The sequence below is a fragment of the Echinops telfairi genome, unplaced genomic scaffold (assembly GCF_000313985.2).
Source record: "Echinops telfairi isolate 266 unplaced genomic scaffold, ASM31398v2 ScPeMD7_2565;HRSCAF=3150, whole genome shotgun sequence".
NCBI classification, from domain to species: Eukaryota; Metazoa; Chordata; class Mammalia; order Afrosoricida; family Tenrecidae; genus Echinops; species Echinops telfairi.
The window spans coordinates 5,901,592-5,925,126 of record NW_022106463.1 but is presented as its reverse complement, the minus strand read 5'-3'; the positions used below and the strand labels follow the sequence as shown (position 1 = coordinate 5,925,126).

General features: G+C 48.1%; 1 protein-coding gene across 4 annotated transcripts in view; it reads right to left on the bottom strand.

Annotated features, from left to right (window-relative positions):
* Positions 1–1,531: 1,531 nt before the first annotated feature.
* The window catches only part of KATNAL1 (katanin catalytic subunit A1 like 1), a 65,672-nt gene continuing 43,668 nt past the window's right edge, over positions 1,532–23,535 (bottom strand). For 3 of the 4 annotated variants that reach the window (XM_045294021.1, XM_004714817.2, XM_045294022.1), the window contains exons 6-11: positions 23,016–23,121; positions 18,860–19,018; positions 17,789–17,915; positions 16,697–16,831; positions 5,182–5,308; positions 1,532–1,787 (exon numbers count right to left, since the gene is read on the bottom strand). In XM_045294021.1, the coding sequence (XP_045149956.1) occupies positions 1,589–1,787; positions 5,182–5,308; positions 16,697–16,831; positions 17,789–17,915; positions 18,860–19,018; positions 23,016–23,121 (853 nt within the window). In that variant the 3' untranslated portion in view covers positions 1,532–1,588. The remainder of the gene's footprint in view (positions 1,788–5,181; positions 5,309–16,696; positions 16,832–17,788; positions 17,916–18,859; positions 19,019–23,015; positions 23,122–23,535) is intronic. The other variant, XM_045294023.1, reaches the window with a different exon arrangement.

Genomic DNA, 23,535 nt, shown 5'->3' with positions numbered 1-23,535 from the left:
CCACCCAGAGCAAGAGGGGGGCCCTCCTGGGAGCCCCTGCCTCACCTGGCACCTACCGGCACCCCCAAGCCAACCGACAGGAAACCCACAGCGAACGGCCCAGCGGGCTGAGAAGCTGATGGCGAGTTTTAACCATAAAAACACGGAAGGCGCTGCTTCTGAGACTCGTGGGGGACAGAAAAAAAGGCCTTCCCTGGACGCTGGGCAGCAATCGCTTGTGAACTCATCGTATTCTTAGTGGCTTCCTTCAGTTAAAAATAAATTCACGCACTGAAGCAACGTTCTCCCATATCAATTTCTGAGAGGCATTAGGCCAATTAAAATCCTCCCAGGGTGTCTTCTGGTTTTAACTTCGGTCATCTGTGGCTCAGAAGAGAGGAGGGGGTGATTTACAGCACTGGACAGTCAGCAGCGAGCGGAATTCAAAAGCACACAGGACCTTGGTCGATCTTTGGGCGGGGAGTGGGGGTGGGGGAGGTAGTAAACATAGATGCTTCTGTAAGGCAGGCTGCTAAGAGGCTTTCTGCAGTGTCTACCAAGCTGCATCGCATGTCGTCTGAAACCAGCTGGTGGGTTGCAACATGGAGAATCGGGGACATCGTCAAATAAAAATTTGGCTTGACCATTGTCAGCCTAGGTGACCCAATCAAAACAAACACATCGTTTGAAAACGCCAATGCTAAGATAGGCTGTGCGTGGTCCAAGAGATACTGTCTGCTCTTCCTTTTTCCAGGCTGCTTCCTTCTGCTTCCTCCGTGCTGAGCTGGGTGCCCACGCCGGATTTCTATCCTAATCTTATTGGGTGGCTGAAAAGTCTCTCACCCAGCGAGGGGGTAGCTTCCAAGGCTGTACCTAATGTTCAGCATGCACAATGCAATTTTTCTTCAGCACCCTAGCTGAAAACATGCAGAGTTCTGTGGTCTGCGTCCATTAAGAGCACACCCAAGTATTTATTTAGAATAGGCTAACAGTGGGGCGAGAAAAACATAAAAGTGTCATGTAAATGATTCAATAGCTAACACCAGAGATGGTGGTGGTGGTATGGGGAAATAATATTAAAAACTCTAACCATCAGGTAGGCTCCTTCCAGTAGGTAGTACTTGAATCCTACAGCGTTCCACTAGCAGATTCAATATTTCACCCAAACTCTGCCTCAAAATAATGAGTTTGACACAAATCCATGTTTGGCATGACACCAACGCTGGTCCCTAGGGTTACAAAGACTTGAAGGAAAGCAGCAACATGTGGGATTGAGGAATGGAGTACCGTCTAGATCTTTTATAAACAAGTTCCAATAGTCGTGGATGCACCCTCTCTGCCCCCTTGCTATCCTGGCCGGGGAGGGAGAGAGTGAACAAGTGATATGAGTGTGCGTGTAGTGACCAGTCCAGCGCCAGGGACACTGGGTTCTTCTCCTCAGTGACATCTAATATCCTTTGAGATTGGTAGAATTTCCCCTTCCCATCCCCTTTAAGTGGAAATCTGTCCAATAAAAAAATTCCAAACCTATTTTGAAAAAAAAAAAGTGCAGCACGTCTTCACATTTTATAAACAGAACAAACATGGAAATGAGTGAGGTGCGAGACATTCAGGCGGATCCGAATTCCACCATCCACTTCTCGTACTTCTCCAGATCGGCCGCCGAGACGGACTTGGCGATCTTCTTGAGGGCCAGCTCGAAGTCCCCTGTGGTGACTGGCATCTGCAGCTCCTCCTTGGACAGCGCACGGATCTCCTCGGGGCTCAGCCCGTTGATCCGCCGCCTCATGGCCATCAGCGAGGCATCCCTGAAAGCACACGCCCGCCCAGGTCAGTACAGGCTGGTGGTGCCAACACCTTTCAACACTCTCGACTGCAACCACGTTGGGACAGGCATCCATCCCACCACGAACCCCTCAAAGGTCACTGCATCTGTTTTCAGGATGCTGCTTAGAATTTTCCAGAGACTTCCTGAGAGTTCCAAAGAGGCTAAGTCAGGATGCAAAGGACATAAACACAAAGGTAGGCTTAGTGGACCCAGCGGGCCGGAGGGTCAGGCTGCCACAGGGCTGGGTTGTCTGCATCTCTCTCAACGCATTACCCTGGAGTCAATTCTGACTGACAGCAACCCTACAGGGCAGAGTGGAACTGCCTCTTCAGGTTTCCAAGCCTGAGAATCCTTATGGGAGTAGAAAGCCTCATCTTTCCCCTCGCGGAGCGGCTCAGACCTCATGGTTAGCAGCCCAACACGTAACCCACTAGAGCGCTTTCTTCTGCACCTGGACCCCCTGAAAGGGGGCCAAGATGTTTGGGAAGCTAACACTGAAATGCACATCAGGTTTCTGGTACAAGAATCCGGAACGGTGCATCAGTTTGTTGACAGCCCCAGGAGTGGGGGAAGAGCTGGGCATGTAAACAGCTCCATGGAGAGTGGACATGGAATCCCTAGACCAGGGACTATGTGGAGCCAGCTACAGGATTAGGACGAGGTGCTCCTGGCATAGTGGTTACGTGCTGGGCAGGTAACCGCAAGGCTGTTAACAGTTACGGTCTCAGAACCCCCCAGGGGCAGTTCTAGCCTGTCCCATAGGGTTGCGAAGGATCCGCATCGACTCCATGGCAGTGAGTTTTTCGTTGAGAGGGTTAAGCCTGGTTTCTCTCAATCCCATTTTCAGCTCTGTTCTGATCCGCTGAAAATGATGATGATTCAGAAGAGAAGGGCAATTCAGTTAGTGTCCCGACCAAAACCATTAGGAAGACCAAGCCAACCAAAATGGTAAATATTTTAATTCTTTATCATCGGAGAGTCAAAATACTGCCAGCTGACTATATGTCCCTGAATGGAGACACACGGAAAAAACTCTGAGAAGGAAACTTCAGGGCACAAGTGCTATGGCTTTACAGAAAGGCTTGCTGTCGTCATTGCTGTGTGCCAGCAAGTCAGTTCTGTCAGGTTGTGACCCTCGATGACAGACTAAAAGTGCCCCTGTAGGGCTTTGCAGGAGCAGACTGCAAGGTCTTTTTCCCCCTCGGAATCATTGGGTGAGTTCGAACTGCTGACCTTTCAGTTAGCAGCTGAGTGGTTAACCACTGTGCCACAAGGTTTAAAAAAAAACAACTGAAAAGAAAAAAAAAATTCTTCTTAGCACAAAATGATGTGAATTGGCTAAAAACTATCTCAGTAAATTGAAAGGAAAAAATGTGTAAGTAACTTATGAGTGGTGTGATAATTAGGTTTCGTGTTGGCATGGCAGGGTCAAGAGTCTCAGTGGTTCGACGGTTCCACGATGCGATCTCATAAGACCCATTCAACTGCAGGATAAGACCTGCTCTGGGTGGCCGAGCAGTGGTGAGCCGAGGTGGAGTGCAACCCACGTCCTCGGGTCACATCCGTGATGCAATTGAAAAGGGTGTGGCTTACTTCCTACATAAGGATGCTGTGGGACAGTCTGTTAGATTTTGGCTGGATCTGGATTCTGCCCCGGGCTCGTCAATCTACAATTCTTGGACGTGCACCAAAGGCCAGCCATATTGCCTGTCAATCCCAGGAGCCTTCAACCTGCCATCTGACCTTGGATTCATTCACCTACCTCTCCAGTCACAAGCTTGACCTGCTGTCCTTTGCTTCATCTGCGTCTGCAGCCTGCAGTGTTCCTACCAATCCTAGTCCATCAGCCCTGCAGCGCTACCAGTCCAGACAGACCTCCAGCCTAACATCTGACTCACAGACTTGAAGCTGGTTTGGACTTACTTACTTCTGTAACTATGTGATTTGTTCTCTTCAGACACACACACACACACACACACACACACACACATTCATGATTTTGCTTCTCAAGAGAACCCAGCCTAATCCAATCCAAGGGGGCTTCAAAAAGTTCGTGAAAACTGACCCTGACACCTGACAAACTCGAAGGTGCCCAGCTACCACTACCAACTACTCTGAAAAGGATCACATTAGAAGGTCCCGGATAGAGTGGGAGAAAGATTTTAATCAAAACAATTAAAAAAAACAAAACAGGCTGACTGGTTGGACAGAAACTCAGAAACTGGCAGAACCCTTGAGACTATGACCCCTTGGACACCCTTCAGCTCTGGAACCGAACTCCTCCTGATGGCTCGATGTTCAGCCAAATAACGGACAGGTCTAAAGGGTCAGCGGCAACCTTGGCGGAGAATGCAGTCCTCAACATTATCCACCCCTGGAAACCGTGGGGCACGCATCTGCCCAAGGGCAAAGTGAGCCGGGCTCAGTGAGGAGGAGATGGGGTGGACGCAGGACACACAGGAGGAAGTGGGGGCAGTGATGCTGCGTTGAGGGGATCGCTATGAAGGAGATGAATTGTCGCGTGTAAAACTCATGATCTGCCCTGTAAATCTTCACCCAATCCACAGGGAAAAGTTATCTTTTCAAAGTTCGAGGAAAAACAGAACGAAATGATAATGACATTTTCCCACGAATTTTTTGAAGCCCCCTCATACTGCTTCCATGAACTTTGTTCATCAAAATAATGCCAGCCGGTCCTAATGATCGCACTTTATGGCTCCAACATAGTCCTGACTCACCAGAGGCCATTAGAATTTCTATTCCCTGGGAAAGTATCATTGTTTCTTAAAAATCAAAGGGAAGCCCCATCCTCAGGCCCAATGTGTAGTGTCTGTGGCAGTTAACATCATCTGTCAACTTACAAAGGGGTGGAGTCTAGCCTGTCAATCAGGTAATCGCCAATGAGGCCTCTGTGTGGGCATGGCTTTCTTCTGAGGATTCTGGGGACTCCTGTATTCCTCCTTGGAGGCAGGAGACTCCTTCCCCTTGCTTGACTTCCTGCTGACAAGCCACATAGAGACCCCTGATGGAACCAGAGCCCTGGAGCTGGAGGAGTCACATGGAGATCCCTGCCAGTGCTGAGAAGCTCCCACCGCCACTGCATCCCCCAGACCTCCCACCCACTGGCCTGTGATCTTCCTGCATTTGGCTTCACTTCGTGTGTTCAGTGAGTCTGAATAGGAGATTATACACTGGTATCAGACATACGGGCTAATATCAGACTTATGGACTTGATCTGGACTGGGCTGGGATGTTTTAATGAACAATTATTCTTTGATATAAACTTGTCTCTTGCACACATCTGCGTGTCTGAATCTGTTTCTCTAGTCACCCCGGGCTCACACAGTGTCTATCTCAGATCAGTCGGAGACTACCTGCACACGTTCGTTATATCGGCGCCAGAATAGCCCTCGATCTTCTCTGCGATGTCGTCCAGTTGAATGTCAGGATCCAGCTCAACCTCTCGAAGATTGATCTTCAGGAGCTCAGCTCTTCCTTCTGCTGTTGGGAGAGTTGGGGTGCTGTTACACGAGCTACTTCACAAATCATGTTCCCGAGAAACTGCAGACGCACAGCCAGGAAGAGAAGCGTGATGGGTGGCGCAGAGTGGACCAGCATCAGCAGGGTGTCATGGCAGACGCAAGGACGCACTAGGTTCCTTCCCCTGCACCCTGACTGCCGTGACTGAAAGCAGACCCACAGCTAAAGCTTCCTTATTGACCGAGAGGGCACCTGCGATGGGAGCCGAGGAGCTCAGGTCCTTTCTTGACAACAGAAACACTAACATCGCACCGTCGTAGATGTTTTCAGGAGAACGTACTGGTCTATTTCATGAAAAGAGATGAACTTCAAGGAATTATCTGTGGATTCCTTGGCCCACCTTCTTGTAGGGCTCAGAACCCTGAAATGGGTCATTGTTAAAAGCCCAGTGTTGTCACCTTGTGTTTGTTGGTTTTTCTAGACATCAGCAATTGGCACAAAGACTTATTAATACATTCTCTACTCAGAGAGCCAGCCTGTGGGCACTTGCTGTTCCAGTATGACTCAACTGTATACTGTGTGAAGTTAAGTCCACTAGATCATTTTTTTAAATACCAACAATGCTTGGCTATTTCCCTAAGTTTTAGCCGCAAATCTGCTTCCGGGGGCACACTAAGGGAATATACAATTATGCCTTAACTTTCTCCAATTTCCTAAGACATGAAAAAAAAAAAAACCAATTATTGTTCCCATTTTTTATTGTGTAAATTTTTGAACCTACAAAAAAGGGGAGTGTAAAAATAATCAGTGAATGCCCATTTATCTTTCATCTGGATCAACGGTTCTCAACCTGTGGGTTGCGACCCCTTTGGGGGGGGTCAAATGACCCTTTCACAGGGGTCGCCTGACTCCTAAGAGTAGCAACAAAAATAATGTTATGGTTGGGGGATCACCCCCACACGAGGAACTGTATGAAAGGGTCGTGGCATGAGGAAGGTTGAGAACCACTGACCTGGATCAATGTTTTTCAAACTGGGCAGTACTACCCCCAGCAAGAGGTAGGGGATGGGGGGTGCTGAAAAGACCCAGGGGACTGTGAACGCAGAAATTTGCCATTTATCCTAGATTATGACTTATAATACAAAGTTTTTTAATTGACAGGGGGTTACCGAGTAATTTTCCTGATGAGGGGGCAGCAGGCCAAATAAGGTTGGGAACCTATGATCTTATGGAGCCTCTGCTGAGAAACAGTAACTTCACATTTTGAGATTTTTATTTAATGATTTTATAGCAAAACTTTTTTTCCTTGCCCTCATTCCCTCAAATATTGAAAGTAAAATAAAAACAAATAAGCCTAAACATATATACTTTAGTAACATAAGTACAGAGAGAATTATTTCAAATGAGAACAAACCATTGAGGTTTTCATTTGAGTGATTTAAAATTGACACATTTTAAAAATTTTAAATTGACTCAATTACTGCTTGACATTAAGGAGCAATATTTTAAAACAGTTTACAGGTTTAAATCTAGTCATCTTCATAGCTACTTTAAATAGGTTTATTATGTTATGATCTCTAGGAATAAAACCCAAACCCAGAGCCATCAAATAGATACCAACTCAGAGTGAAACTGGTTTCCTAATGTAATCTTTCCCAGAGTAGACAGCCTCATCTTTCTCCCTCAGCGCGGCTGGTGGCTTTAAACCACCAACCTTGCAGTTAGCAGCCTAATGCTTAATACACTGCGTCAGCAATGATTTCGGTAGATAAGCCCTATTCTAGAAATGAAAGGAAATTTTTGTGGGAGTATCAAAACCTTCATGGAAATAGTCCATCTTCTAATTCCATGTTTCCATTAACTTGTGGACACCCCTTCATATATTAAAACGAACAGGATACATGTTTTGCTGTTAGATGCCATGGTGTCGGTTCAGACTCAGAACAGCCCTAATGCAGACAGAATTGAACCCAGAGGATTCCCAAAGCTTTAAATCTTTACAGAAATAGACGGGCAGTTCTATGATTAAGTGGTGTGTGGGTTCAAACCACTGACCCTCTGGTTGAAGTCAAGTGCTTCGCCACTGTGCTACTAGGGCTCTTTAGTAGGATGTAGACAGGCAATGTAAGCTAACATCTGTAACCTAGAAATCTACTGAGTGTGCTATACAACCAATGTACAGTCACAAGAGTGAGCAAGAGACATGGTAGAAAAATAAGTTTAAATTTAAGGTTAAAAGTGATGAAACAACTAGTACCAGACTTTCCTCCTCTGGTGAGTAAACATAAAACTAGACAGAATATAAGAAGCAACTGTTTTCCCTCATTAAACAACGGGGAACAAAGAATTATAAGATGGCCTTTTCTTAACTGTGCTAATAATGTGCCTTCCAGAATAAAATTCAACATCCTTTAAAGGAAAACAGCATAGCCAAAACTCCCTACAACAGGGAGCTGATAATAAACAGGACTAGACATGTGAAGCAGAAAAACCGGACCAATGATCAAGAAAGGGGAAAATCGTCAAGAGAAATAGAACCCCAGGTGATCCAGATGTTAGAACTGGCTGACAAAAACCATAAAAGCTTATCCGTGATCTATTCTGTTGCTAAGTAATGAATTCTAAAACTTAGTGGCTTAAAACACAATTGCTTGTCAACCCAGTTTCTGTACACAGGAATTGGGCAGTAGCTCGCCTGGGCCGTTCTGGGCTGGTGTTTCTCAAGCGACTGACTCTTCACAGGAGCTGGGACTTTGGTTACAGGTGCCTCACTCACATGGAGGCGGTGGTGCTGACTGTTAGTGGGGGACTCTAGCTCCTCCCACGCTGGCTCCTCACAGCATGACAGCTGGCTTCCCCCAAACGAAGAGCTGAAAGCCAGGCAGAGCTCTCCCTTCTTCTGCCCTCGCCTTAGAAGACAGCCAGCCTCATTTCTGCCAGGTTCTGTTTCTCAGAAGTAGAGCTACCGTATGGTGCAGTTAATTCCTTTGTTTGGTTTGTGGATAAATCACCTTAACAGGTTCCCTAAGGAGCAGCTGAGTACGCACTGGACTGCGACATCAGTGAACTGCACCAGCGGGCACTTCGTGGAGCAGAGAAGATGACCTGCTCTCGTGAAGATTTACAGCCTCGGAAACCCTACGGAGGTCTGCTATGAATTGGGCTGACTCCATGGGGGAGGGTTGGATCTGGCTGGGTCTGGCTAGAGGACCCCTGGTGGCCCAGTGGCTTAAGCATGAGGCTGTCAGTTCCTGTAAAGATTTACAGGCTAAGGAACCCTACGGAGCGGTTCTCCTCTGTCCTGCAGGCTCTCTGCGACTGGATCAAGTCCATGGCAGTGGGTTTGGGGCTTTTGGTCTGGTTAAGGAGCTACGTATTAGGCTACATATTAAACTACTAATCCCAAGGTCAAATAGTTCAAAGGCACTCGCTGTTCCCAGGGAGAAAGATGAGGCCGTCTACTCCCATAAAGATTTACAGTCTCAAACGCCGGCAGAGGCAGTCCTACTCTGTCCAACAAGGGGCTCAGAAGTGAATTGATGGCAGTGACTATGATTAATTTAAGGTGCCCACTCGTAATCAATAATGAACACAGTCTTGCTGATGACCATCTTGGAGCCTGGCACCTTAGGGAGCTTTTCTGTCACCAGAGAAGGCCAGGTACAGAGCTGCACGGATTGAGAACTAGGCATGCCTGTGTTCCTCTGCCTGACGTGGATCCTGAGTTGCAGCCTCTTACCCATAATAAACCACGTAACTGTTCAGTACAGCCTGTGAGCTCGGAGAGACATTACTGCCAATGACTGAACCCAGCAGAGAGAGAGAGAGAGTCGTGGGCAGTGGGGGACAGTGAGGCTCAAACATAATGGAGAAGCTGGGGCGTAGAGATGTTCCTGATCACCTCCGCCTCGGAATAAGCTTCATGACGGTTCTTAGTCATGAAGTTATCCACTGATTTATTCCGGGAAAAAGCCATTAAACGTTGTCTGTTGAAGGGTAGACTTCAAAAAAGAAAAAGATAAATAAAATGAAGAGATGGAGAGTCCTGGCAAAGCACTGAAAACTATTTCTAAAAAATGAATGTTCTTTGTACAGTATCTGAAATAAATGTGCACGACATCTGAAACGGTCGAATTCTGGACGGGCTACCTACAGGCAGATTGGAGGTGGCAGCAGGAGGATCAGTGAGCGAGCATGACGCTAGATGCGTGGAAACGCTCCCATTTAAGGGAAGGCATGAAAGAGCACTGAAAAGAATCCCAGTGGCCTGTGGGACACTAGCAAAAGGCCGCATGAATCGAAGGGAACCTTGACAGAGGTGCATCCTCCCACTGCCAAAAGCACAGAGGAACACGGAGCACCTCTAGAGCAGCCGGCGAGGACCACGGCTCAAGCAACCGCCGACCTGCTCCAGTGGAAACGCACACACCACGTGGCCACGTACAGGGTTTTATTCGAGAGCAATGAAAATATACGTCCATACATGAATCCTCCTGACAGGTTTCCTCATATTACTCCCAAACAGGAAGTAAGCCAACTATCCACTGATGGAGAAATGAATAAACCATCCACGGCACGTCCACAGGAGGGAACGCTGTTGTACCACAAAGACACTGCCCAGTCCTGCGCCACTCACAGTGGTGACGATGACTGAGCCAGCCCACTGCTGTGGCCACTGCGTCCCCTCGCCTCGTGGAGGGCCCGCCTCCTTTTCTGACTCTCTAGCTTCCCAAAGGGGATATCCTTCTCCAAGGACTACTATCTCCTGATAAGATGACCCAAACAGGTGAGTCTCGCCATCCTGGCTTCCACGGGTCATCCCACTTGTAAATCTACCACGACAGATGTCTGTTCGTTGGCAGTTTGTGGTACTGTCAATATTCTTTCCCAACACCGTACTTCAGGATCAAATCTTCTTCCTTCCTTATTCATTATCTATCTTTCCCATGCACTCGGAGAGGGGGCCTTCACAAAGTTTTGGGGATGAAATCAATCCATTAAAACTCCATTTCCCATGAACTTTTTGAAGCCCCTTGGGATGAGGCAATTGAACTTACCACGGTTTGGGTCAGGCACAGTTTAAACCTTACAGTAACACCTGTGCTTTTTAATACTTGAAAGGGGTCTTTTTTCAGCAGATCTGTCCAATGTTTCATTTGATTTCGTGACTGCTGCTTCCGGGAGTGTTGACTGTGGATACAAGTAAAGTGAAGCCCTTGACCATTTTACTCGTTCTATGCATGACAGAAGTTGTGAGAACGTTTGCCTTCTTCACATTACAGAGTGATCCATACTGAATGCTGTCGTCTTTGATCTTCAGCAGTAGGTCCTTCAAGTCCTCCTCATTTTCAGCAAGCAAGGCTGGATCACCTGCATAACACCGGTTGTTCATGAGTCTCCCTCCAACCCTGTGCTGCATTCTTCTTCATATAATCCGGCTTTCAGGACTGTCCGCTCATCGCCAGATCAGAGTCAGCAGGTGACCGAGGGGACAATGGCGGTGCTCCAGCTACACATCATCTCCTTGTTCTCCTTGAAAGACTGACTCTTAGTCTCCACACAGGTTCTGCTGCACAAGCACAACGAAGAGTTCTGGAATTCCCACTCCTCCCATAGCTTCTACTGATAACCTGTTATGATCCGGGTGGTGGGATACGATACCTTTGCATAGGCGATAAAACACCGGTGAACAACCTTCTGGTGTCCTCTGATTTCAGTCAAGATCTGACATCAGCAATGATGTCACTGTCTATTCCACGACCTCCTCTGGACCCAGCCAGCACTTCTGGCACCTCTCTGTCGGTGTACGATTCACCCATAAAAAGTAACAAACGGCGTGGGTGAACTTTAAAATTAGTAGGCTGCGTGTAAGTAGCCAGTCACAAAAGAAGCCATTCTGCAGGGTCGTATTTATGTGGATTCAAGATCATGTGCCCTGGACAAAGGGAGGTCCGTGATCGCCTGGCACGGGGCATGTTGGGGGTAGGGGTGGTTGGCCTGCAAGAGGGAACAGGAAACACCTTCGAGAGGAAAGAGTTCTTCTGCCCCATGATGATGATGTGGTCCCAGGGCGGTGGACAACTCGGAAGACGTGTCCACGTTTAAATGGACAGAGTTAACTGTGTATGGAGCCTTTCTCTACAAAGCTGATTTTTTTTTAAAGCAGCCAGAGAAAATCGGACAGATGACACACGAGGGAACACTATTACAAACGGCAGCAGACCCCACATCAAAAGCAACGGAGGCCGGAGGACGATCGAATGGCATCGTTAAAGTTACTGAAAGGAAAGGAGAAGGACAGCTCTTCCGATCCAGAACCGTCTCCCCATCTCAGTACCCTTCAGAGGTAAGGGTCCCGGCCGGGGCATTTCGGATGGCAAAGGGTGGGGAAGTTGGGTGCCAGTGGACCCTGAGTGGGAAGAAGCGCTGAAGGACGGGCGTCCTTGACACAGAGGTGAGATGACCCCACCTGAGAGCTCGCCCCTTGTCAAAGGGAAGCAGAGCACCAGGTCCGGAAAGTGTGCCTGTGATTACCCAAAAAAAGGTTACTAATTTTAAAGTCCTCTTCTTTAAACTGATTTTCTATGCCCCGTTAGATCATGGGGTTTACAATGTATGTAGACACAAAATGCTGGCCAAGACTGCGGACTGGGAGGGACATGGACGCCATCTGCTTTACCTGAGTTGGTACAACATTAGTTCTAAGTTGAATGTATTAAGTTAAAGGGCCCGTCGTAATTGCGAGAGTGACTCTGACAAAAACAGCAACCGAAGAATCCAACTGGGCGCTGAATAGTAATGAACCCAAGAGAAAGTAGGAGCCGTGGGACGGGGAGACAGGAGAAAGGCACCACGGGCACGCTGGAGGCTTAGACGCGGCTGATCGATAGTCACACTGAAAGCGACAAAACACTCCAGCAGGCAGAGCGAGGCGAACAATAAGCAGCACAGCTCCAAGGACGCCCTGCCCGTGATCGGAGCGATCAACATAAAGAGAGCACAAGGAGGGAGGAGCCGAGCCTCTCATGCCAACAGCTTAAGAAACACGTGAGGGCACACGAGTATCAAATGGACTAGTTATCCAGCGAAAGGGTATTACCAGAGATTTTAAAAAGACGTTGTGTGTATGTGTGGATTGTGATAAGAGTTGTACAAGCCCCCAATAAAAGGATTTAATCACTTTTTTTAAAGACATTGCATGATCATAGAAGAATTGATTCTTCTAGAAGAGATAGCAATAGGTGTTTACGGACATTTTGAACAGAACTTCAAAATGCATGAAGGAAAAACTGGCAGATTTACAATCATAGCTGGATATTTTAACAGTACACTCTCAGAAACCGACAGCACACTAGACTAACACACAGCAAGAATCTAGAAAACTGAACAGTATTACAGACGCTCAGAGAGCAATACACCCAACAAGTACAAACTAAACTTTCAAACAAGCTTGTCTTAGAAAACGTACAGCCAGAACGCTCCTTGGAAGCAAGACTGGGGAGACGTCCCCTCATATACTTGGGACGTATCGTTAGGATTGGGTGAACCTGCTCACAGGACCTCGCTAGAGTGCTGAAAGCAAGGATGTCACTCTGGAGGCTTAGACGCGGCTGATCGGTAGTCACACTGAAAGCCACTAAACACTCCAGCAGGCAGAGAGAGGCAAACAATAAGCAGCACAGCTCCAAGGACACCCCGGCCCGTGAACGGAGCGATCAACGTAAAGATGTCACTCCACAGCACCTCTCTAGAGTGCTGAAAGCAAGGATGTCACTCTGAGGGCTAACGTGCACCAGCCGCAAGCCGCGGTGTTGTGCATGGCCTTGTATGCAGGTGAGCACTGGACACTGAGTGAGGAAGACCGAAGAAGAATCGGTGCACCTGAATGCTGGTGCTGGAGAAGACTGTCCAAAGCACACCGCGACTGCCAGAGAAACACGCAGAGCGGTGTGGAAGAGGTGCTGCCACCATCCTCCTGAGGACCGGGTAGTGTTTCTTTCTGCTGGACACGGGGAGGCTATGAGCCAGAACCGACTCAATGGAGTCCGCCAACAACATGCACCAAAACAAATTGTTTCTACAGAACATGTTCTTCAAATTTTAATTAAAAATCTGTACCAAACTATACCTAGAAAGTGCCAACTATTCGGCTACTAAGCCATACGCCGTATGCAATGGTGGAGGGACAGAGCGGCTGCAACCGTGGGCTCAAACGTAAGGCGGCGGCTGCGGCTGGCGCAGGACTCGGCCATGTCTCATTGTGCCGCACACAGGGCGGTGAGTTGGAACTGACTCGAGGGCACCTAACGGCAACAACTGGCCACATACACGTCTAAATACCGTCCCCTCTCGAGCATAAGCTGACCCCAATATCCACTGAGGCACCTAATTTTGCCACAAAACTGCATTAAAAAAGGTGCTGGAACACTCAGCTTATACACAAGTCTATACGGTAACCCAAGGAGCACAGAAATGAATCATGAGAAAACTGAAAATATTTTAAACTAAAACATGAAAAGTATGACAAATAAAATTTGTAGAGTGACGTCAAAGCAGTGCTCAAAGTTAAACCCACAGCTTTAAATATTTACATTAAAAAAATAACAGGTTTAAAATCAATGATCCCACTTTCTAACTTCAGAAAAAGAGAAAATTAAATTCAACATACGAGGGAGAAAACAATAAAAATAGAAGAGAGCAATGAAATAGGCAGGATAGTAGAAAAAATTAGCAGAAAACTTGGGGGTTTTTTAAATTGCCAAAATGCAAATTAATAAGAGTCTGGCAAGCCTAATGACAAACAACAGAAATCAAGTATGAGTTACTAGTATCAGGTTAAAAAGGGAACCAGCACTACAAATCCCACAGACAACAATAGGGAGTTAGGGTACGTGGATCAGCTTAATGTAATGCCAAGCTGGAATTCTGCTTCCCAGAACTCTCGTCGTTGCGCAGTCTGGGTTAGTTGGGAAGGCAAGCCAAGTTGTGTGTGGGAAAGGCGGAAGTGAATCGGATCAGAAGGCTGGTGCAGAATGCGAGGCACAGTGCAGCTCATGCACACTGGCATGTATCCGCCGGCTCACCTTGTTGGCAGCACCTGGGCCTGCAGCTCCTGCCCTTCTCCTCCTTCAGCTTTTGGGACTCCTGAGCCAGGTGCATGTCTTGTAACCGTGACAGACGGCGCCCGGTTCTTCTGCTGGGAGTTTTAGCGGCAACGAGAGCCCAACGTGGGCTTCCTGTTCTTCCTCGTGTCTTCCAGCTCATCCCTGCGGATCCCAGTGCGTTCCTGCTTCCCCCGCACACTGCACACTAGTCTCCTGCTGACTGCCCTCCCACTGGCCTCGGCCTCCACACCAGACAGGAAAGCAAGTCCCGCATATGCTGTTCAGCCAGCTTCCACATGTATATCAGGTCAAACCCATCTGTTGTACGAATGTATAAACATACACAACACATGCCATATGCATGTCCAGGTGTGTATGAACATGTGTGTACGCACACCCACCCAAAACTACACACATATATCTCTCAGGGGTTCTGCTTCTTTGGTTGAACAAAGGGATTGGTACCAGTTGGTCTATCTTAGTAAATATGACAAGTTAGGGAAAATGGACAGTTCTTTGAAAGGCACGACTCACAAAAACTTGCTCAAGAAGAAATAGATAGCCTGAAGCACCCTATGTCTATATTTTAAAATTATACCAATGGATAGAACAGACTAGAGTTCAGAAATGGATCTATACATATACAGAAAAATAACTTTCAATGGAGATGCCAAGTTTATTCAATAGAAGTATTTTCAACAAGTGGTGATAAAACAATTAGATGGAAAAATACAGAACTTGATCCCCACCTGACATTCACATACATTCAAGATGGACTATAGGACAAAGTACAATTTCTAAAGGAAAATACAAGAGAAAAATCTTTGCATCCTTAAGATAAAGCAAAGATTTCTTAAGATACAGAAAGTACTATCCATTATAGAAAAACAGCACAGGTAAGCCTGATCAAAATGAAAACCTTTTGTTTGTCAACAGACACTACTGGAAAATTGAAAGGCAAGCCACAAACTGAGAGAAAATATTAGCAACATGCATCTAGCAAAAAACTTACCCAAAGCATCAATGAAAAATCCAAACAATCAAATTTAAAAATTGGGGGAAAGACTGGGGAAAAAAATACTGCTCAAAAGATGCGCCCATGACCAATAAGCACACAACAGAGGTGCTCTATGTCCTCAGCCATCAGAGCAGTGGAAGGAAGGCCCACAAGGCAGCACTTCACACTCACTACAAGGACTAACATGCAAACACGGACGATGCCCAATCCTGATAAGAACACAGAAGAGTTTGCAAATTCTCACTCATTGATGGGGGATGGGAATAAGATGCAACAACCATTTCAAAACAGTCTGGATATTTCTGAGAATCGCTAACACCCTCCAACCCATTCTTGTACCCCGTTTTGTTTTAAGCAAAAGAAGTTAAGACATTGGTCCGTAGAGAGATTCGGACAAGAACGCGTATAGCTTTATTCACAACAACCCCAAGCTCGAAACAGCAGCAATGTCCATGAAAGAGGTCACATTAAATGATGGGCATGCCACACAGAGAAAAAGCAACTCATACCTGTAGCCCCAGGGGTGAATTGCAAAACGGCCAAATCTGGAAGAGCACACACTGTCATGATTCCATTTGTACAAAATTTAGCGTCGAGAAAACTAATCTATGGTGATGAAAATCAGCAGAGTGGAGTTACCGGTCATGAGGCTGATGGGAACTTCCTGCAGTGACAGACGTGACCTACATCTCCATCCAGGTATTGACGGACCAGGTGTACACACGTGTCAAACTCATCAACGTGCATACTTAAAATCTGTACGTTTCACCGTGGTATATTCTCCCGCCTTCTATCTTAGCTAGTGTAATTACTTTCATCTAATTAAACGCTTCTTTCCATTCTTTCATAGTTCTCAATGAGTGATTTATATCAAACTTTTTAAAAATTCTAATTGTGAAAATAATATAAAAAGAAAGATCCTTATAAATATGCCAGCATTCAGCCATTGGATGAAATAAATTTCCAAAGCAGTCTATCTTAGAAAACTGTAGGATAAATTTGAGGGGGGGGGATCCTTTAAAGGAGGAGTAATGGAGACACTGCATGTTTAAAAGCTAAGACCTTGAATGTCCTACCCAATTTGTTAACCTAAATATGTCTCTGAAATGTGAGGGACTTCCAGAGAGTAGTGCATGGCCCGTGTGTTTCCATCGGTGGCAAACCTCGGTTCTGAGCTGCTATACACTTCTCTAAGCAGAACGACGATGGGAGAAAGACTCGGGACAGCAGACAGGGATGAGAGGAAGAGGCAGAACGCTGAGAACGCAGGGAGAGGCCAGGCTGTACCTGTTGGGAGAGGTATGTAAATCCGCTTTTCTAGTCGTCTTCTTAGCGCTTCATCAATATCCCACGGGAAGTTAGTGGCAGCCAACACCATCACCATTTTGGAAGGATCATCGTTCTCCAAAGCTCCGCCGACCCCTGTAGGCAGTCAGGGGAAGACAGACACAGTCTTGGTCCGGATGTGCTGAGTTCTGACACACAACTAGCACTTCCAGGTGTTCGGCCACAGTGCGTGGGGCTCAGACGCCAGGAGGGGCTTGACCAGACACCCAGCCAACAGATAACTACAAAACATAGGGGCGCAAATTCCTCTCGCCTAGCCCTACAAGAACATTTTATGTCTGTTCTCACTCCAATTTACTTAATTTTCATTAAGAGGCAACAAATGAGGGTTCACGTTTATATATTAGGATGCCATCGTAATTTTGAAAGTCAGGCTAGACTACAGTTATTTTTGTCTTCCAAAGTTCTAAGTGACTTGTCAAAAAAAAAATTTTTTTAAGGGAGAGAAATCTAAGAATGACCCTTGTAATCCTCAGTGCTGAGAACAGCACTTCCTTTTAGAACCAAATAAAACTGATGTTCACAAGGACTACTTTTTCAGAACTGAATTTTTTACATAAAAAGAAATAAAACTTCATGTCATATAACAGAAATCTAGGAAATATATACATACATACACACAAACACACACTGTAGACAGTATATATGTTTGTGTGTGTATACATATATGTGCACATACATACCAAATAGCTCACAAATTGTGGATGAGGACATGAAGGGGTATACTCAAAGTGTGAACACTTGCTATTCACTCCCCTATGATTTTCATAACCCGAGATTAGCGTGGGGAAAATCTCTCTTACATGCAGCAGGAAACCTCAACAGTCCTCTGAGCCCCTCTATTTTTATATTAGCTGTATTTTGGGGGGCTGGAACCAAACCCACAATATCCCTAGGCTAAGCCTGCACCTGAACCAACCCCAAAACAAAAGCAGGTGACACGGAACCTATTCCATGTGGCCCCTCACCAAGTCTGCAGCCACACACATTCACGGGGGAGGACCGCAGTGGAGACTAGTAAGTGTCAGTTACCATCCATCTGGATGAGCAGCTCAGACTTGACTCTGCGACTCGCCTCGTGCTCGTCGGAGGTGCCTCTTCGACTGCAGATAGAATCTATCTCGTCAATGAAGATCGTGGTGGGGGCATAAAACCTCGCCTTCGCAGAAATGGAAATATTTTAAAGAAACCATTTAATGATCTTATAGCATTTTCTAAAAAATCTGAGTATTACTTTAAATGCCATTCTTCTCCTTTCAAAGGGGAGTTCAAATTTCTCACTGTTTTAATGTCACCACAGGTTAGGGGCAGAGGTGAAATTTATTCACATCAAAAGAAAAAAAAAGAAGGGAAATTTCTGAAAATAAAAGACTTGTCCCATGCTTGGTGACGGTGGGAAACAGGTACGCAGTACACACTCCGCAATTCTACTTTGTGTCCAAAAACTCCCACTGTGGGGACCAAAACAGCAGAGAAAAATCACCAACCCTTATCCTCCAACAGGCATCCTCCAGTAGTTACTGCAAATCCCTCATGGAAAACCAACAAACTTTAATGACAGATTAATCTCCAACTGGTTTTAAGATACATAGTAACAGCTCATCCAGCTCATCGACTGACTCACAGCGCCCCACGTGACAGTAGAACTACCCCACGGGGCTCCCAAGGCTGCCATCTGTACAGCAGTGGACAGCCAGCTCTTTCTCCGACAGGGCTTCTGGGTGGGATCAAACCGCCAACCTTCCGGGTAGCAGCCGAGCGTTTCACTGTGGAACCACCAGGGCTTCTGACAAGCTCGTGAGCGATCCAGCAGGTAGCCGTCCACACACACTCACACACAGCTGAAACCAGACACCTCCTCCTCTCTAACCTTCACTGGACAAGGCTAGGGCCACCTCTCACCTCAGAGAAAAAGATCACACTGAAAATACACCAACTACCCCACAAAAAGTATCACCCTGGTCTCTAAACCCTATCAGGAATTACTAAAATACAATCCCACTTGCCTTTTTTTTAAGAAAGGTGAGTGTGCTGATGTCCTGGGGCGTGCCGTATGCCCGCACAAACCGCGCTATGGACTCAGTCTAATGTGTCACCACTCACCATCTCAAACAGCAGACGGACCAGCTTCTCAGACTCTCCCCTGTACTTGGACGTCAGTGTCGAGGACGAGACGTTGAAGAACGTGGTGCCACACTCGGTGGCCACCGCTTTAGCCAGCATCGTCTTACCCGTGCCTGGCGGTCCGACCATCAGCACACCCTGAAATTTCAAAAGATGTAGACCAGATTAAAATGCTACAAACACCACGCACCCCTTGTGCTCCAAAGACCAGGTCGTTCGTGTCTGAGAAACTGACACTCTGCACAACTTCAGCAACCGCATGCTCCCCAGGCACCAAGAGCCACTTTGGTGGCGGCCTCCGGGGGCTCATCCTGCCCCTGCAGCCGCCATCAGGAGCTCCCGTGGACACGGTGGCCTCTGGGCTTCCCTCCTCCAAACGCCTCTCTCCCCTGACAGGTCTCCTCCTGCACTGAAACCCCCTGTCCCGCAGCTCCCTTTTGTCTGAGCCTGTACTACCCACTGGTTTTGTTGCTGTCGTTGGTAGAAGCTATCGAGTCAGTATCGACTCATCACGCACCTGTGCACCACAGAACGAAACAACCGGCCGGTCCTGGGTCATCCTCACAACGTTCGAGCCCATTGCTGCAGCCACTGTGCCATCCTGTCTTGTCAAGGGCCTTCCGGTTTCCCGCTGCCCCTCCACCTTACCACCGCCTGGTCTCCCCCATGACCTAATGCAGACAGCTCCCGCCATCTGCCTTCGCTCTCCAGCAACAGGGTCTTAAAGCCCAGGGGCTGTGTCTTTAAAAACCGATGGATTTTCCCAAGTACGTCAGCTCGGTACCTTACATCTAATCTTTGGAGTCAACTCTGACTCATCCTGACAGTACAGGACAGAGCAGCGCTGCCCCATGGGGTTTCCAAGGCCGCTGTTTTACAGAAGGCGACGACGGCCGGCCCCATCTCTCCCAGGGAGAGGCTGGTGGGCTTGAAGACCTACCTACTGGCTCACAGTTGAGCACTTAACCACGGTGCCACCTGGCTCCCTCTCCTCCAAGCCCCTGCCCTGGAGGCCATTCTGACTCAGTCACCCTGTGGGGCAGCGTACGACTGCCCCTTCGGCTTTCCAAACGATCATCTTCCTGGGAGCAGACTGCCTCTTCTTTCTCCCAAGAAGCAGCCGGATGGGTCCAAGCCTTCTGGTTAGCAGGGGAGTGCCAATGGCTACATCACCAGGGCTCCTTCCCCGAGAGAAGCCCTTCTTCGCTGAGACGAACACCTGCAGAAGGAATCCAGACTGGCCTCCCCGCCTGGGACACCAGACACAGACATCGCCGCTTCGCTGCCCAAGTCACGCTGGCTCGGTTCGTTATTTTTCTCAGCTATAATTCAAAAACAGGAGCCGGTGACAAAATGGGTACTTTCCCCAAAAAGGGACGCCTGGTGGTGTCGTGGTTATGTGTTGGGCTGTGATCTGCAAGGTCGGCAGTTCGAAACCACCAGATGCTCCTGGGGAGAAAGATGGGGCTTTCTACTCCCGTAAAGAGTTAGTCTCAGAACCCCCGGGCAGCTCTACCCTGTCCTACGTGAGCCGGCACCAACTCGATGGCAGAGTTTGTTTTGGTTAAAAAAAGACAAATAAATAAATTAAAAACATCTATGGAACAAGAAGTGTTCGATTTTCTAAGCGTGTGGACATTTATTTTTAAGTTTATAAATGCCACAGTTAATTTAGATTATTCCTCTGTCTACCTTTCTATGTGTTGTTTAGTAATGTATACATCTTATTAGAGCAAATAAACGCTTTTTAATTACAACATCAGTCATTATAATAAACGCAGCTCACTGAAATATAAAGCAGAACATAAATATTTAATAATAGGAAACATGGCTTTAAAAGTCCTTTAAATACTTATTTTTAAATTGTATTTTCTCTTTTAAATGTTTGAAAAGTCGCAGCAAGGGGAGTTTGTGGCTATGTGTTTTTCAAGACACATTAAGTCTAGGTAACAAGACATTTCGAACCGAGAGACCATCACAGGGGAGCAGGTGCTACAAGCTACTCACACGAACACTTCTCTCTCTGCTGTCATCTCTCTGTCCATCTGTTTATTAAGATCGTTTTATTGGGGCTCTTATAACAATCCACCCATCAGTTGTGTCAAGCACATTTGTACATATGTTGCCATCATCGTTCTCAAAACATTTCTATTTAAGACCTTGGTATCAGCTCCTCTTTTTCCCTCCCTCCACCCCCTGAACCCTTGATAAATTATACATCATTATTATTTTCATATCTTACACCGACTGCTGTCTCCCTTCACCCACGTTTCTGTTGTCCGTCCCCCTGGGGTGGGGGGTGGGGGGTGGGCGGGAATGCATCGATCGATCCCCCTTCCTCCCCTCCTTCCCCCACCTTACCCCGACCCTCCTGGTATCACTGCTCCCATTTCTGTTCCGAGGGGTTTATCTGACCTGGATCCCGTGTCTTGAGCTCTTATCTGTACCAGTGCACATGCTCCGGTCTAGCCAGAACTGAAAGGCAGGCCTGAGGTCAGGATAGTAGAGGGTGAGGAAGCCTTAAGGAACCAGAGGAATATTGTGTGCTTCATCCGTGCTATACTGTGCCCTGATTGATTGATCCCTTCCTTGTGACCCTCCTGTAAGGGGATGCCCCACTGTCTACAAGCAGCCAGAGAATCAACAAGTCCACATGAAGAAACACACCAGCCTGTGTGATCCTGAAGTGTCAACGGGATCAGATAACAGGCATCAGAAGACCCCAAACATAACAACTTATTGCTGACAAGGGGGTCGGAGCAGACACCCCAAACCCATCTCTCTGCTTTTAAAGCTGTCACTTGAAGTGTGGGTGGGGGGTACAGACCTCCCCAGCCGAGGGGGGTCAAAGCAGTGCTTTCCTTTCACTCTGCTCGTCCACAGACAGAGCCCTGGTGGCGCAGTGGTTAGGCTTTGGGCTGTAACCTCAAGGTCAGCAGTTCAAAACCAACAGCTACTCCACGGGCTGTCTACTCCTGTTAAGTTATAGTCTCGGAAGCCCACGGGGCAGTGCTATCCTGTCCTACAGGGTCCATCTGAGTCGGCATCAACTAGATGGCAGTGTGTCTGGTGTGGGGAGTCTGGTCGGCACAAGGAGCCCCTCAGGGGGATGCAAATCTGCCAAGAGGCAATGTGGGAAAAGGTCTGGCTGTCTCCTTTGGGGAACCCCATGGTGCACTGGGCACACGCGAGGCCAACGTGAGTCAGCTCTGACTGAACAGCACGTGGAAAGTCTGAGAAAGGGCCGCTCTTCCCATGGCAACGGCAGGACAAAGCTGCTCCCGGGAGCAACAGCCAGGCAGAAGGGCTAAGTTCACGTGCACAACCTTGGGAGGAAGACATGGACCAAGGAGGCTCCAAACGCTGAGCCAGAGGGCAACTGGCCTCGAGAGGCATCTGGGTGGAGCAGGGAGAGCGGTGCTAGCTTCCAGGACGAGCTTACTGGATCACACTCACACAGCAAGATCACCCCGCCTGCTCTTCACACGCGTGTTAGAACGCTATTTCCAGAGACCTGCATCTCCTCCTGCCCCTGCAGGATGTGGCTCTAACTGCAGGCGCTGGTTGGTCCAGAACCCCAGCTGTCTCTGCGGGATGTAGACGCAGCGCACCTCAACCCCAAGCTCAAGACCAGGTTTCCTCAGGCCCAGTGCTCCCCAATGTGGGCCACCCCTCCCCCTGAGGGGGGTCCCTAGAACAACCCAAGGGGCTGCAGGAGCAGAGCGCTACCCTTTATTCTGGATGATGGGCAGAGGGCAGCAGCTTTCATTGCCAGTCGGGGGCACTGAGTAATTTTTTTCTGAAAGGAGGTGCAGTCCAAATAAGTCTTGGAACTGTGGTCTACACAAAATCCCTAGAGAGCCTGGTGGCGCTGCTGGGTAAGCACTGGGCTGCCAAGTGCAAGGTCAGTGGTTCAACCCCCCCCCCCCCAAGCTGCTCCTCAGGAGAAGGGCGAGGAGTCTGCTCCCACAAAGACTGACCACCTCAGAAACCCCACACGGGGTTGCTGTGAGTCGGAATGGACTCCGAGGCTGTGGGCTTGGATCTCCCCGGCGGGGCCCTGACGGACCACCGCATGCCCACGCTAAGGACAGCGGCAGCAGCCGCTCACCCACCCACAGGCCAGCCTTCTCACCTTCCAAGGCCTTCGAATCCCTTTGAAAAAGTCGGGCATCCACATGGGAAGCACCACAGCCTCCCTCAGCAGCTTCTTGGCCTCCTCCAGGTCCGCGATGTCGTCCCTGTGCAGGGAGGACAGAGGTCCACAGCGGTTGCTCAGAGACGCCTGCCTGCGCCTCCTGGGTCAGGAGGCCAGTGCTTTCCCGGGGACAGTACTTCCACGGTCAGAGCGTTCCGCTCCGTCTCCTGGCTGGAAACGGCCCACGGGAACTCAAAGCCACTCGTTGAGACGCTGATTGAGGCATCGCCATCCAGTCACCTGCCCTGGGTTAGAGCTGAGCTGCTAACCACGAGGTCAGCAGTTCAAAAGCACCAGCCACTCCGAGGGACGGGGCTTTCTGGGAAACCCACTGGCCGCTCTCCCGTCCCACTGGACCGCTAAGCGGGGCAGGGAGTTTGGTTTGGGCTGCGCTCCATTTGAGCACAGCTTCCCTGCCACTCATGCTGGCTTGCTGTCTTCTCACTCTAACGCAGGG